We start from the raw sequence: 14575 nt of genomic DNA, 5'->3' as shown, positions 1-14575 counted from the left end.
TTCTTTTCCTGCTCTACCAGCTACCCTTACGACTTCGTATCTTTTCTCCCTAGCTGCCCGTCCTAAATTTCTAAGTCCAGGCGCCCCATCCTGGTTTCCCCTCCACGCTCACACTAACGAGGCTTTTACTGCACAACGTCAAATCGCCAATCTTCACGGAGTGGGATTCCTTTTGTTTCTCGCTAATATTCGTCGAGCCCGTCGTCCTACACAGAGAAAATTCACAGACTAGCCTGGTTGTTTTTAGAGTAGCCCAGTTTCGGATTGTCATTTCACGTCGCCTGGTCATAACATCTTTTTCTTTCTTGTTTAATCACTCCAACTTTGGCCTCCGTTTCGTTCGTTGTCTTTGTCTTTCTGTTGAGTCTCCTCTCCCCAGCGGCCATCTTCGCTACATTCTCCTTTTCGTTTTACCCCTGCGCCGCGCCCACCCTAGCTAGAATACTGTCTCGTTAGGTTCGTGTCGTTTTTTTTTTCGTTTTTCATCACCTTCACCACGAGTTCACCCACGAACTTTTCCGTTGGCCCTTATACGTTTCACCCTTGGACTTAGCCAGGCTACTACGACCTCTTTCGTTTTCGTTAGCCTCATAACTGCTAAAGTACCGTTACCAATAAACTATACGTGGTGTCTCGCTACGCACTTCACAGTATACCCTCGCTATTAATAGCACGAGGTCCAAAACTATCAACACTGAAAGACTCACCCTTAGGAGCCTGATAGCTTCTCAACTTACTTCTCTACAAGTACTACGTCTGTTTTCTGAACCGACAACACATAATATCCGTTCACTCCACTATCTGCTGACACGATTTACCCACTAGTGACACTTTTCAGCAGTGACACTTGTTCCCACTACTACAGCTACCACAATAGTAAACAGTGCAGAATATTTTCAATAGTACTGACACTATTAGTTCCACAAACAATACTAATAGATTACAGTAACGCTTTACTATTAAATTAGTATCCAACAAAAGAGCAACTTCTAATTTGTTAGATTTTAGTATTTATTATCAGATCTAGTCGCAATGTTCCCTCAGACAGTATACTACTCACGACCAATGGACCTGGTCCAGTACCAGAACAAACACTATCCGCACGTTCAACTCCACCCCCATCAGGTTTTGAACCAACAGCAGCAGCCGTCGCAGCCTCCATTGACACCTCTTGATCTCACCTACTCCCAGTCTATGCTTCCCTCTAATTTGTTGATGGGTTCACCCTACTTTGCCCTGCCAGCTTCTATGCATTTCCCACCACAGGCACAACAACATGCAGTGTATCAGATGGTTCCTCCACTGCCAGTGATGGCTTCACCAAGACAGAACCACCGTACCTTTAGTCACAGTAGCCATCACAGCAATAGCCATAACCATAACCACCATAGTCAACACGGCTCACCATACTTGACCCATCTCAACAACACAACGTCTTCCAATTCGTCCAACTCGTTATTAAATCACAACTTGGACCAGTTGAATCTTCTGAGAACAGTCATCCTCAAGAATCTTGATCCAAACTTGACTCTTAATGATCTCTTGAACGAAGTCGAATATGGGCCCATCGAGTATTGTAAGATGTTCACGAAGGCTACTTCGAAGTCGATACTTGCGCGTGACCCCAGTTATCCCAAGGAGGTCAAAGTCTGTTACATATCGTTCATCAACTCCAAGATCTCAATCTTGTTCCACCTCAGGTATTTGAAGAATGCGTCACAGATGTCGGCTCTTAAGGCCAAGTTAAATGACTCGAAGCATTTGCGTATTCAGCTCAACGATACGGCCTCAGTGAGTCCGATCGGCTCGGCAACCAACACATTGGTACCTACGACAAACAACCAGGACTTCATCAAGTTGAAGACTTTGAACTACATCTTGGAGTTTAACGCTACGCGTTGTTTGCTCATAAAGTTCACCATTAAGATAAAACCTGAGATTGCGGATGTGCCTGAGAATCTGCGTATCGAACACATCAAGTTGTTTATAAATAACCAGTGTTTGAAGTTTGGCGATGTGGAGGACTTTATAATCGACTTAAATACTCAGATAGAGCAAAATTCGCAGCTGGATAAGAAATCTGAAGTCACGGTGGATTCTGATGACTCTGCTTTGGCCGCACCGCCTTTGAGGACTTCTGAAACTGAAGAAGCAGCCAAGGAAGAGGAAGATCCAGACTCTAAGGAACTCAAAGAATCTGAAGAACAAATTGAAGATGAGAAGGATTCAACAAATCAAGCGACACCATCTGAATCTGATGTGCGTTTTCCAGGGTCTGTAATAGTTCATTTCACATCGATAGATGCTGCCATCAAGACATACGAAAGTTACTTGCGCCGTATCCAGCATGATATTCAAAGGTTGATCAACAACAAAGAAGGCACTACGAAGAAGAGAACTTCTCGTGATGTCAATGAAGTCAACCTCAGATACGACATCAAGTTCAGCAACGTCTCGTTTCACCAAGATAGATGTGACAGAACTCCAGTAGAACCTGCAAGCAATCTTCAAAAGAAGAAGTCCAAGCCTTCTGTGGGTGGAGCAGGTGTGACCAAACTGCATATTCAACAGTTCACCAACATTCCTGAGGAAGATGTAGACCCTCTTGACACTGCCAGCGACATCTTAGCAGGAAGCGGATCTGCTTCCAAATCAGATTGTACAGCACCAGCACACCAGAACTTGATGGATTCTTTAAGTCCTACGTCTTCTCTTGTAGACGATCCTTCGTTATCCATCAGTTCTGGCGAGTCTCCGATTCCTATGAGCAAGCAGCCAGTTGTAGGTCATCGAGACGAAGTGGATGTAGCTGATGATGACGATCTGCTTGACCACGACGTGTTGAACAGTTCTAACTACTCTACTTCGGTCATGAGTCAAAATAGTGGATACTCTCCTTACCCCAGATATCAGGCTCTTCAAACATATTTCCCTGCCATGATGCCTATCATGCCTACCACCAGCCATCCCGGTATGTCCAATCCTGTCGGTCCCTCATCTGGTTCTGCTACGGGATCTAATTACCAAATGAACCCAGATCCGTTCAACGTTGGTAATAGAACTATTTATTTGGGTAACTTGCATCCCAACACTACTATTGAAGAAATCGCCAACAACGTCAGAGCAGGTGGTCTAGTTGAATCAATCAATTACCATCAGGAGAAGAAGGTTTGCTTCATCACTTTCGTGGATCCAGGGATTGCTCTCAAGTTCTACTTGAATCATCAGGTGTTGCACCAGTTGATTATCCATGGTTATGATATTACTGTTGGCTGGGCTAAGCAACACAGTGGACCTGTGAGCAGAGAAGTCTCTCTTGCTGTTACTGCTGGTGCCTCCAGAAATGTGTACATTGGCATCAAGTTGATCAGAGAGCCTAATCCTGATGGCTCTACTCCAGTAAAACCTAGATTACCAGCTGAAGATGAATTGCGTGAAGACTTCTCCAAGTTTGGGGAATTGGAACAAATCAACTTTTACCATAACAAAGACTGCGGTTTCTTGAACTTCCTTCACATAATCGATGCTATCAAGTTAGTGGAAATATTTGAGAATGATGCTAAGATTGCCATTAGCAAACTTCGTAAGTTGCTCAGGCACGAGAAGACTGAAGATGTTGATATCTTCTACAACAAGTACAAGCCATTCAAAATCAGTTTCGCTAAGGACAGATGTGGAAACCAACCTAAATTTAGCTTCAAGAAGAAGATGAGTGGAACAGGTTCTACTTACAAACAATACCAACAGAATAGGAACAAACTGATCCCTAAGAATAAGAAGGACAAGTTTGGTGATGAGGTTTACGATGACGAAGACTATGACGAAGAAACCAGAATGAATGAAACTGATGCGTTCATGGCTGAAACAATCAGTGAAGAAGCTGCAATGGTCTTTGGAATCATCAGCAATTCGGAAAAGCAAGAGAATGAAGAAGAAAAGGCTGAAGTTGCTGAAGATCTTGAAAAAAATGGAGATTCTGCAGAAGCTGAAATTTTCCCTGCAGTTGAGGAATCAAAGGACGGCAAAAATCCAGCAGTTGATAACATTTTGGGAATCAGTGAAGCAACTGAGCCCGAAGATAATGGGGATGAAGAACTTGACGAAGATGAAGAAGACGAGGATGATGTTTCCATCATTATTGGTTCAGATGAAACTACTTCCACTACTGCTCACAATAGCAATAAGGAATACAAGAAGCGTAGCAATTCAGCTAACGGAAACCATCAACAGAGCAACGGTCGTTTCCAACAAAGAGTTTACCACAACAGGTATAACAATTCTGATTTGTCTATTCATATGAAAAAGTCGTCTAGAAACTCGTCCAACGTGTCTTTGAATTCTAACTACGGCAAGTACTCGCATCCTCCTTCGGTCCAACACCACCAGGGTTTCAAGTTTGCTTCATCTCCATATATGCAGCAACAGGTGTATTACTACCCTCAATCAGGTAGAAATGGCAGCGTGTCGGCAGTTAGACCAGCTCCAGTGTATGCACCAAGCTACAATGGAAATTTCTATCCAGGCCAGGCTATTCCAGCACCTCCACAGCAATTCTATCAACCAGCACCTCAACAGCGTTATAATCCGGCATCGTCAGTTGCTCCACCAGTGCACAAGGGAGGGATGTATTCAACTTCAGGCTCGCAAGTGATGGCTCAGTATTTGGCCAAATCTCAGCATGACAATTTAATCTACGCGGCCAACATTCTTGCCAATGAGGTTGATGTGGATGAGGACTCCGAGTACGACCAGTATGTTTACTCCAGCAGACACGCTAGTGTCAGCTCCAACAAGTCGAAGAGATGAACACACTATTTTTTTAGGGACTGTGATTTTCAAAAGAAGTTTTAGTTACAAATGTATCCATATCAAAAGGTATTTGAGTTTTATAGAGGGTATTATTATTCTTTTATTGTTATTATGATTACTACTTTTGTCAAATCCATGAAGACTCGGGCAAGGCTCGACTTGCTAATCAAAAAAGGTCATTATTCTCCAGACAGTTTAGACCATCAAAAACAAAAAGTAATTTCTTTATCTTTTTGGTATTATTGATCTACTTTTATATTTATATAATTTTTATCTCAAACAGTAGACCAATTATATATGTATAATGTACACGAAAGCAGAGATTTGATATATATACAAATTGAACAAAACTTTCTATTAAAGTGGTTGATATAGCTATGCAAACGGTACTATATGTTCACATCCATAGTAATGGAGGCATAAGTACCAAGTATCGAGCCCGCAATACCGATGACAATACCCATCACCAAGAAGTATTGTTGAATCTTCAGTAATTCTTCCTTGAAAAAATGCAAGTAGAATAGGAATGGTAAGACAAGACAAAGTGTGAAGCAAATAGCCGCACCCACAAACGAGACCAACTTACCAAACGAATTAATGGTCAAGGAAACTGCAAGAAGAAACAGACAGTAGATAAATCTACAAAGGATTCTTGTATAGAAGTGAGGATCATGTGGCTTTTCCACAACTCCTGACTTCTTTTGATGTTGAAGCTGGTGAGTATGCAAGCCCAAGATAGATTCATAGACGGTGACAATAGGTTTGGTAATTAATGGTAATTTCGAAACCGGAATAAGTCCCATGAAGAAACAGATCAAAGGATTAACCCATGCTGGGTAGTTAGGGTTCGACATGAGATTCTTAATGATGGAGTCTTCACACGTCAATCCGTACATTACAAAACCAATGACAGCAATAAAGTAGTCAAAACTGAATGTAATAGCAAACGAGACGTTACAGCAATTTGAAAACTTCAGTGGATGTCTCATATCATTGTACAACTCAGGAAAGACAGGATGACCACCCCATGGTGCCATGAAAATACCCAAAGAAAGGAATACATGTTTAATATCCGATGGCCACAAGTTCGTTGCGGCTGGAACCAAAAGTGATCCAGGTGGTGTCTCTACAAGAAATCCACAGAATACAATGACGATAATAATGCAAACAGTACAAAGAATACCAATCAAACTCAAAATAGAAAGAATGGTAAGCGGGAACAAGGACAAGAGAAAACCAGCAGCTACGATTGCAGCTTTAAACACGGCTGGCTTAACTCCTGGAAGCAAAAGCAAAAAGGAATCTGTGAAAAGCAAAATTAATGAGAGAGACGCCATTAACAAATCTAACGAGAACAAGCCAGTCACAAAGAACAGAAAAGTGGGTCCACCATATAAATGAGAAATGTCTCCATAAGTACGCAATCCACGGTGTTTTCTTAGAATTCTTCCCAAGAATTTGGCTGTTGTTGCAGTCAAGACGGAACTCACAGCTAACATGGCTGTTCCTAACACCCAACCTGTGAGTTTCATTCCAAATGGAAGGGTTAACATGGCTATTCCCAAAAGGGTATTGATGGAGTTGAAAACCGTCTGAGGTGCTGTAGAGCTTCCAGTGATGAGTGCAAATGAGCTGACTGAATTCACTGACATCTTTCTCACAGATGGTTCACTATGAAATAAAGGCGTTTCTTCCGTAGGAGTCGTAGGGAATTGGAAAGTCGTTATATGGTCATAACCATTAGGAGCAGGAAAACCAGTAATTTCCTCGTCGTCTTCTAGGATAGCGCCTTCTTCTATGTCTCCCAGCGGTCTCAAGAAAGGTGAAGTATTAGGTGACATTTCATCGTTAATCCTGACCTCTGAAGCTGTCTGTTCCAAAAGTGAAGAACCTACATATGCCTGCGCCCTGGAATAAGAAGAGGCAAAGTTGGCGAGGGAATTGGGTCCACCAAAGTCAAGAAATGACTTTCTTCTCTCCTTGGGAGTAGCAGAACCTGCCGACACGTCTGTGCTGCTCGACATGGTCGGTATGGATGGACGTTGTGGAGTATATTACTCCTAGTAAATGAACTCAAAGATTGCTAAATGCAATTCAACAAGGATCAAAATCTGGAGTCGGGTAAGTTTCGCAAGTAGCGTGTATCCAGATTTGAACTATTCTAGATGCAATTCTCCAAAACCTATATTGTTTCTTTGAATTAGTCACACTCAAAAGTCATGAGAATCCACCTCATCTGATAAAAAACCTTCTGCGCATGAATTCATTTACGAGGCAGAACCAGATATGCAGGTAGGTAATAGCAAATTATCACCCAATGTGTTGTGGCAGTACTTAAGCGAAATTTCGTCATTGTGTTGAGTGACAGTGTGGCAGAACAGTAGATATAATGGTCATTTTTAACTGGTGAAGAAGTGGACCAGTTGATGAAGTCACAAATCCGTCTGCACACGTTGGGCTACATTGTTTTAATCCATCCATTAGATCACGAGAACGCTAAACCAATTTGGACATTGGCGAGCATTGAATTTTTCTTCTAATGCGTCTCTTCCTGTCCGTAATTTATCCGGCTTATTGGCTGACGACAAGAACAGGAAATATTTCTAACAGTTCCATCATAGGGACCACGGAAAAGTGGAAGCGAAATTTATGGCTGTGTTCTTAGTTATTTTTTAGGTTTTCCAGAAAGAAATAGCGATGTAGGTGATGACCCTTCATGTGAAATACAATATGTTTAATCTAATCCAACTGTTTATAGATAAGGCGGAGTGGTGAATTTAATAGAGGAGACACACACACAAGATGTGTGGACAACCATCTAAATTTACTGAATCCTTAATAGGTTCAGTCATTGATATTTAGGGACTTTAAATTCCACCGTAAAAATTTGAACCTGTGCTTTGCAGTGAATTTCAGTACAATTCTCGTTTCTTTTCTGCACCTCACACCGAGGATGAATCTAAACCCCTTACTCCCATCTGCTTATCCATCGAAAGTAGTATCTGTGAAGAAATTACCAAAATGGGGTTAAATCGACTATTTCAGCATGCTCTGATCTTCGGGAAGGAACGGGTAAACCCGATCTCAGATGCTGAAGTCTGCCCTCATTCGAGATGGTGAGCTTCTAAAGGTCTAGAAATTATTGAATTGTTTTTATCTTTATTGTCCAAGGCATGATTCTGTCATTCCCCGCTATTTCTTAGTTCCATTTTGTCTTCTCTGGTTAAGATAACACATTTCATCTACGCTCTTTGGATTAATAAGGTTCTTCTCTCTATGTGTGGATACAGTCACTTCAGCCTATTGCATAATAAGGGTCTTTCCAGAAGCAGGTCTCGTATTTCCACATACTCACACAAATTGACTCGGGCCCCACAAATTATGGCACTATTGTTTCTGTTTGACTGTGTCCAACTATAGAGGTATTCTTTCCTGTTTTCAAGCTCGTTGCAAGCTACAGAATGGCTGCAATTCCTGTCCTGCAAAATGAAGCATGTCAACGCGAGTTGCTGCAAATATTCCTTGTTTGGGTCTAGTGCGAACAAAGTAATTTTGATCCAGCAACGAGCTACAACCACGCCTCTTTGGATAATATTACTATTTTCTATATGAGAAAGACTAGCCCATTGCAATAACGTGATGCGAGCTCTTTAAGATTGAAAAATACTTCCTCTAAATTTTTCCAAGGGTAAGTTTTGAAATATTGTTATATAAATTAGTAACGCGAACAATTTTGCAACTAAAAGAAAGCAAAAATAAACATCCTCTAAGGTCGACGGAACAACATTATTCTGACAGGTTTCTATTAGAAACCATCTAATGTAGACAATACGACAAGAGGATCAGTTAGTTGTACTGATTTACTGGTGATAGCCAAGCTGAAATTCTTTTTTTCGTGCCTTTTTATCTCATGTTGCTGCTATGGTCCTTTGACATGATCTTGCATGAACATACTTGCGAACCGGCCATATTTTTGATTTTTAGCATTATTTTCTGGATCAACAATTGTTTTAGGCAACAAGTGGATTTATGATGTCTTCGACGCTATAGAGTCCCATTGTCTTCCTGTTCTGTTCTATGCAACCAAGGCAAGTACTAGAATTCAGGGTTGACCAATTTTCACATTCACCCTACTAGTAAGTCGGTTGTGCTATCCGCCATAACCTTCAGCATCATCTAATTTAATATCCTAATAAGCGATTAATTATTTCTTAACGTGGAAAATTCATTAAGTCTTGTATTGCAGAAAAATACGAATTCCAGACTCCGGCTCCCTAGAATCCAAGAAAGGGAATTCCTTCTACTATATTGGTATCTAGCTGGCATTAGATGGCTAAGCGGAATTGCCCTTGGTTAATGAACTTTATTTATTTTTCCAGAATCTGAAAGTTTCATGGCTAAACGCCTTCTATTCATTGAACCCTAGGCTTGAAGATTGTCATATCTATGTGTTAGCAACTCAAAAAATTAAGTATATATTGTCCTAATTTCCTAGTGGGCGGTCAAATCGAACTTTGAAAATTTTCAACTACTGTATTCCCTTACTGAATTTTACCCTTTCCCGCCATCTAAATATTTACTTCTCTTTTATTAAATGAATGAAATTATGTCAACACCTAGTCAGGCAAACTTGTACAATCAAGAGTTCACTGGCACAACTGCTTCAGAACAGAATTTATTACCTCAGTCACAAAACAATACCCACTCGGAAATCCATATTCTTCAACAACTTCCTCACCAAATACAACATTCCCGACCAAAGTCTTACATGCTAAACGAACCTTATATTCCATTACCGCCGAATTATCAAGCAGTCCAACAAAATGAATACTACACTAACAACGACTATGGAAATAACTTGAACACTATTAGTCCATCTCTTCCGCTAACCAACCTTACTCAAGGTACTTCCTCTGGCGGACAACAGGGGTCAGCTGAACAGCTATCTGTGCCTATTCAGCAACAAAGTATAATTCAATCACAACATGATCAGCATCTGCATGTTTATCCTTCTGTATTCCAACAGCAACAACAACAATTTTATCAACAGCAGCAACAGCCGCTTGGATTGCAAAATCCCTACCAAGCCCAACATACCCATATGATGGCCCCTTCAACATATCCCAAACCGCTCCATAACCACTCTAACTCAAATACTTCAACTACAACCAACTCTTCACTGAAAATCTCACACTCAAGAAATTCATCCTCTTCTAGTACTGTCCAAGAATATCCAGACGTTGCAAAGCCGAAAATTGCTACTGTCTTCTGGGAGGACGAAAAGACTATATGCTACCAGGTGAGAGCAAGAGGTGTCTTAGTTTCTAGAAGAGAAGATACTAACTTTGTCAATGGTACAAAATTGTTGAATGTAATAGGGATGACTCGAGGTAAAAGGGATGGTATTCTCAAGACGGAAAAGACCCGCAACGTTGTCAAGGTAGGATCCATGAACCTCAAAGGGGTCTGGATTCCTTTCGACAGAGCATTCGAAATTGCTAGAAACGAAGGAGTTGATGAAGCATTGCACCCACTCTTTGTCAAGGACATTAAGACCTTTTACAAGACTAAAGGTTACAAATTGAAGATTTCAACAGAGGGTAATCAGATCGTCAAAACCCCGGTTGGCAGTCCCATACAATCCACAAGTCCTGGCACCATTGATGAAAAGGGACCAATTAGAACCACCACACCCATGGTATTCAACTCGTCAGACGCTTTGAAGAATCAAAATTCCTTTCGCACTGACTGCTATGAATCTTGAGGTGAAGTTGGGGAGCCAAATGACCACCCCGAAATACCACTGGCTGGTTATGATTCCAGACCGAAGAAGTAGTGTATTATAAAACGATTTTATTTGTTATAGGTCTAATTCTTTTCTTATTTGCTGTATTCATAGGTTTAATATTAAATTATAGTTTATTTTAATTGTAGTCACTATAGCTATGTACTTTGTTGCGAATCATCATCTTCGTCTACTTGTACAAGAGTTCCTCTGATTCGCTGTTGCTCTTCGATAGTTTCGAAAAGACCCTTAAAAGTTCCCTTTCCAAATCCATTGTGATGATGTCTCTGAATAATTTCAATGAAAAGCGTTGGCCGATCGTGTAATGGTTTTGTAAAGATCTGTAGTAGGTAGTTACAAATCCCTGTCTTTTTATTTCTGGTAGAAATGTCATAATCAACCAAGATATTCAACTTTCTGAGAGTATCAAAATCCTCAAATAATGCAACGTCATCTTCTCTAAGAAGGCGTTCCAAATTCGTGTAATATTTGTCCGAAGCAGTATTAAATTCAATTCCTCTAGCCAATAAGGCACACACGGTATCAATTATATCATTGGTTCTCAATGCAATATGTTGAACACCTGGGCCGCCATTGAAATCATGGAATTCTTCAATTTGACCTCTCATTTTTGACTTCACGGGCTCATTGATAGGCATCTTTATCTTCCCGTTTCCGGATGCCATGACGATTGATCTGAGAGCAGTGTTGTCAGTAGCTATATCATGATCATCAGCAGACCAATACTTGTGAAATCCAAATAGAGATGCATAGAGTTTTGCTTGTGCCATCATTTGGTTCCAAGAATAGTTCTCTACACAGTGATCGATGCATTGGAAACTAACTGTTGGAATATTTTGCATCTGATCATAGTATTTGGAGTTGTATTGGGTCACTGACTCAGAGTAATTAGGTAAGAATGGTCCCGTATAATCGATATTCTCTATCAAGGTGTGCTGAATATCAGTCTTGGGAATACTGATTGTTCCCAACCTAACGGAACCGTTACAATCGCTAATGATCTTTGGCAACCGAATAATACCAGCTCCAGCGGCAACTGCCTTATCGAAAATGGTTATGACATCTTCAACAAGAAAACTAATATCCATGACTCCTTCACCATGAGTTTTAAGGAACTTCTGAATCAATGTACATTCCATTATGTCATTGTAAATTACCTCCGAATTGTTGATGACATTGAGGATAAGGTTGTTGTAGTCAAACATATTATTCCTAAAAGCACGAGAAGAGACAATTTTATTGTAAAGCTTTCTTCTGAAGTAATGAGCATTTGGACTAACAGAAAAACTTTCAATTCTGCTATTGACAAAATCAAATACTAGGTCGTTGGTGGTGATTTTGAAATCTCTCAAATATTTCAGTTCATTAAGCTGGGGAAATTGCTTCAAGTCCTTTTCAAAATAGGGGAATTTTAAAACATTGTCATCTTCCACAGTTTCCAAAGTATTGACAATTTCAAGAGTGACATCCCCGTTTCTAATGACGTGGGCTCCCACCAAACGAGAATCATTCTCTAAACCTTTGTAGGCGATCTCCTTGAAATCCATTGCAAGTTGTAGATATTTGGACATCTGTTTTGCGTTGGAACTGCAGATCTTAAGCGAGAAAAACTTGATAAACCCATCAGTTGGATATTTAGAATTCACATGACCATCCAGAAGTAATTCATCAATATCGGGTTCAGTTATGGGGTCCAGAGAAGTTGGCAAAAATGGAAGTTCTTTAAGTAGTTCGTCTTCCTCAGCGCTAAGATCACTAGATTCAGAATTAGTAGGACTGGAGGCCGATTCTGAAGAATACAGCAATTTGCGAGATAGTCCAAAAGGAAACTCAACAGAAGGCATTGTACTTCTACTAGCAAAGCTGAATCAAGTTATGATTTCCGTGAAAGCAATTAGCGTAAAAAAGAAAATCAATTTTGCAACTGTTGTCCCATTGTTTTTGTGGTTCCACAAAATGCTCGGAATTGTTTATTGGTTTTGCAACCGTATTTTTTTGAACAATGGGTCAATTCTGTATTCATCCAAATCTCCAAATTAATTAGCATTGCATATGTGGTTAATGTCTATATGAGCCTAGTAAATACATTCTTATAGATAAAAATAAACGAAACAACTATTTCGTTTCATCCGTTGAAGGGAAGTTCGTGTTACCCGCACTGAAATCTTCCTCTTCTACATACGAATCTGGATCGGTCTGTTCTTCCAAATCAGAACCTTTCTCGTCGACATTCTTCTTGATGTGAGCCAATCTCACAACATTCTTCGAACCTATGGCCCAAACAGGGTGGAAAGGTATGAAAATGATTCCTGTGATTGCGATCATTAAGGCATCCAAAACCATCAAATACACTTCGTGAAGAATCAAGTAACCACGGAAACCCTGGGCCAACTCAACAACTCTATAAACACATCTGATGTAAATGGCAACAACAGCTAAGGTCATGGCTAAGGGAAAGAACTGGAAAAATTGCTTTTCACGAATAGACTTGTACTTGGGGTTGTAGTGTGGATCCAAATGCTCCTGTCTATATTGTCTTACGGATTTCACGTTGAACAACAACTTCAAGAAGTTCTTTACCGATCTTTTAGCCAATGGATATTCTGTGGGTTCTAGTTTAGCATTTTTAAAGTAGACCCTTTGAAGGAATTCAAACCAAAAGCCCAAGAAGATGGACATGGCCACGACCTGGAAAGCAATACCAGCAATCATGGTATTGGTACCTGGTCTTGTATCCTGGTGGTTCTTGGATGCTATAGAAGCAGAACCACCACCACCAGCTTGAATAAGCAAAGACAAGACATCACAGGCAATGAACAAGTACGAATACCACATAGGTTTCAAAATAGAGTACTCTCGACCATGGATTACCACAACTTGGGCAAACAAGAAGTATATCCCTCCCATTAGGAACGCTGGGGCTATTGTCAAAGAAACGTATTGCAACAAGTAAAAGTTCATGTTTGTATCGTCGGAAAACGAAAGAACCCTACCTAAGAAACCGGCAAATTCTAAACCTAAACCAGCAAAGAAAGTGATGTTGTACCAGTGATAGCGCGACTTCCAGAGCATGGCTATAGTATAAAAGAAGCAGATAGCGAAAACAACCAAGTAGATGATGTTTGCTGGTCTGTTTAACGTCAAAGCGTACAAGTTATTGTCCCATTCAAGAGCTTTCAAGTTCAAAGTAGCGTCAAAGATAGCTTCGGTAGCCTTTGCTTGTACAGCCTCATTTGTTGCTGTAGCTAAAACTTCCTCAGCTGCGATGATTGTAAGCGAAGCCTGAGCTCCACGGATAGTTTGCGAAAGTTCTCTGAGCTCGACATAGTCCTTTTCCGTCATGGCCCTGGCTATGGCAGAAGTGTATAAAGAGATCAAGCTGGAAGAATGAGTTGGGTCAATGCTCAGAAGAGTTGTCCGAGTAGGAATATCCGACGGAGTCCATGACGATAGTGCTAGCTCGAGAAGCGACATGGCAAGAACGTAGTGTGACAAGTTATGAGATCAAGAGCTATGGTTTAACCAATAGTGGGATATTAGTGGATGGTTATGGGATGGACAACTGTAAATCACAAGATCGAGTCGATATATTTATGAAATTCTAGGTGAAAAAAGCCTTCTAAATACGAGATGCGAATTCACTCGATACAAGGCTAAAAATCAACTATTCCGAAGAGCAGAGAATGTATAGATAGCTATGTTGTTGCTGCGGCGATGTTGTTTAGTTTGTACAATAATGTGGATGATGACTTTCTTATATAGCCTGGCTCTTTGTGCAATGGAAATTCTATTCCTCAGTTGAACGCAATAATAAGCACAACTCCGCCTTATTAATTCGCTACGGAAAACTTTTGTCTTTCACAAAGTCAGAAAGTATGGAGTCTCACAAGCTTATCAAAATAGATAGAGCTTGAGTGGTAGCTTAGTTTGGAGAGAAACAAACAGAGCGGTCTATCAATC

At 40.5% G+C, this 14575-nt stretch overlaps 5 protein-coding genes across 5 annotated transcripts; 2 read left to right on the top strand and 3 right to left on the bottom strand. All coding sequences in view use genetic code 12, as the record gives it.

The window, feature by feature from the left end:
• The first annotated feature begins 387 nt into the window (after positions 1–387).
• On the top strand, positions 388–4934 carry PICST_67901 (predicted protein). Its single transcript, XM_001385199.1, has one exon. The coding sequence runs from the start codon at positions 1033–1035 to the stop codon at positions 4804–4806; it is 3774 nt and encodes a 1257-aa protein (XP_001385236.2). The 5' UTR covers positions 388–1032; the 3' UTR covers positions 4807–4934.
• Positions 4935–5198: 264 nt separating this feature from the next.
• On the bottom strand, positions 5199–6833 carry PICST_60861 (predicted protein; the record flags this gene model as incomplete). Its single annotated transcript, XM_001384872.1, has 1 exon — positions 5199–6833. The coding sequence occupies one exon, from the start codon at positions 6831–6833 to the stop codon at positions 5199–5201; it is 1635 nt and encodes a 544-aa protein (XP_001384909.2).
• A 2582-nt stretch (positions 6834–9415) lies between these two features.
• EFH1 (basic helix-loop-helix transcription factor) lies at positions 9416–10573 on the top strand (the record flags this gene model as incomplete). Its single annotated transcript, XM_001385198.1, has 1 exon — positions 9416–10573. The coding sequence occupies one exon, from the start codon at positions 9416–9418 to the stop codon at positions 10571–10573; it is 1158 nt and encodes a 385-aa protein (XP_001385235.2).
• Positions 10574–10752: 179 nt separating this feature from the next.
• HPD1 (4-hydroxyphenylpyruvate dioxygenase (4HPPD) (HPD) (HPPDase)) lies at positions 10753–12345 on the bottom strand (the record flags this gene model as incomplete). The annotated part of the gene is made up of 1 exon (XM_001384871.1): positions 10753–12345. A coding segment is annotated over one exon (1593 nt), but the record flags the coding sequence as incomplete, so codon positions are not given.
• Positions 12346–12730: 385 nt separating this feature from the next.
• On the bottom strand, positions 12731–14089 carry RTA3 (putative transporter or flippase transmembrane protein; the record flags this gene model as incomplete). Its single annotated transcript, XM_001384870.1, has 1 exon — positions 12731–14089. The coding sequence occupies one exon, from the start codon at positions 14087–14089 to the stop codon at positions 12731–12733; it is 1359 nt and encodes a 452-aa protein (XP_001384907.2).
• Between the last annotated feature and the right edge of the window lie 486 nt (positions 14090–14575).

The sequence above is a fragment of the Scheffersomyces stipitis genome, chromosome 5, assembly GCF_000209165.1.
Source record: "Scheffersomyces stipitis CBS 6054 chromosome 5, complete sequence".
In the NCBI taxonomy this organism is placed as follows: domain Eukaryota; kingdom Fungi; phylum Ascomycota; class Pichiomycetes; order Serinales; family Debaryomycetaceae; genus Scheffersomyces; species Scheffersomyces stipitis.
This window is presented reverse-complemented; position numbering and strand designations above follow the sequence as displayed.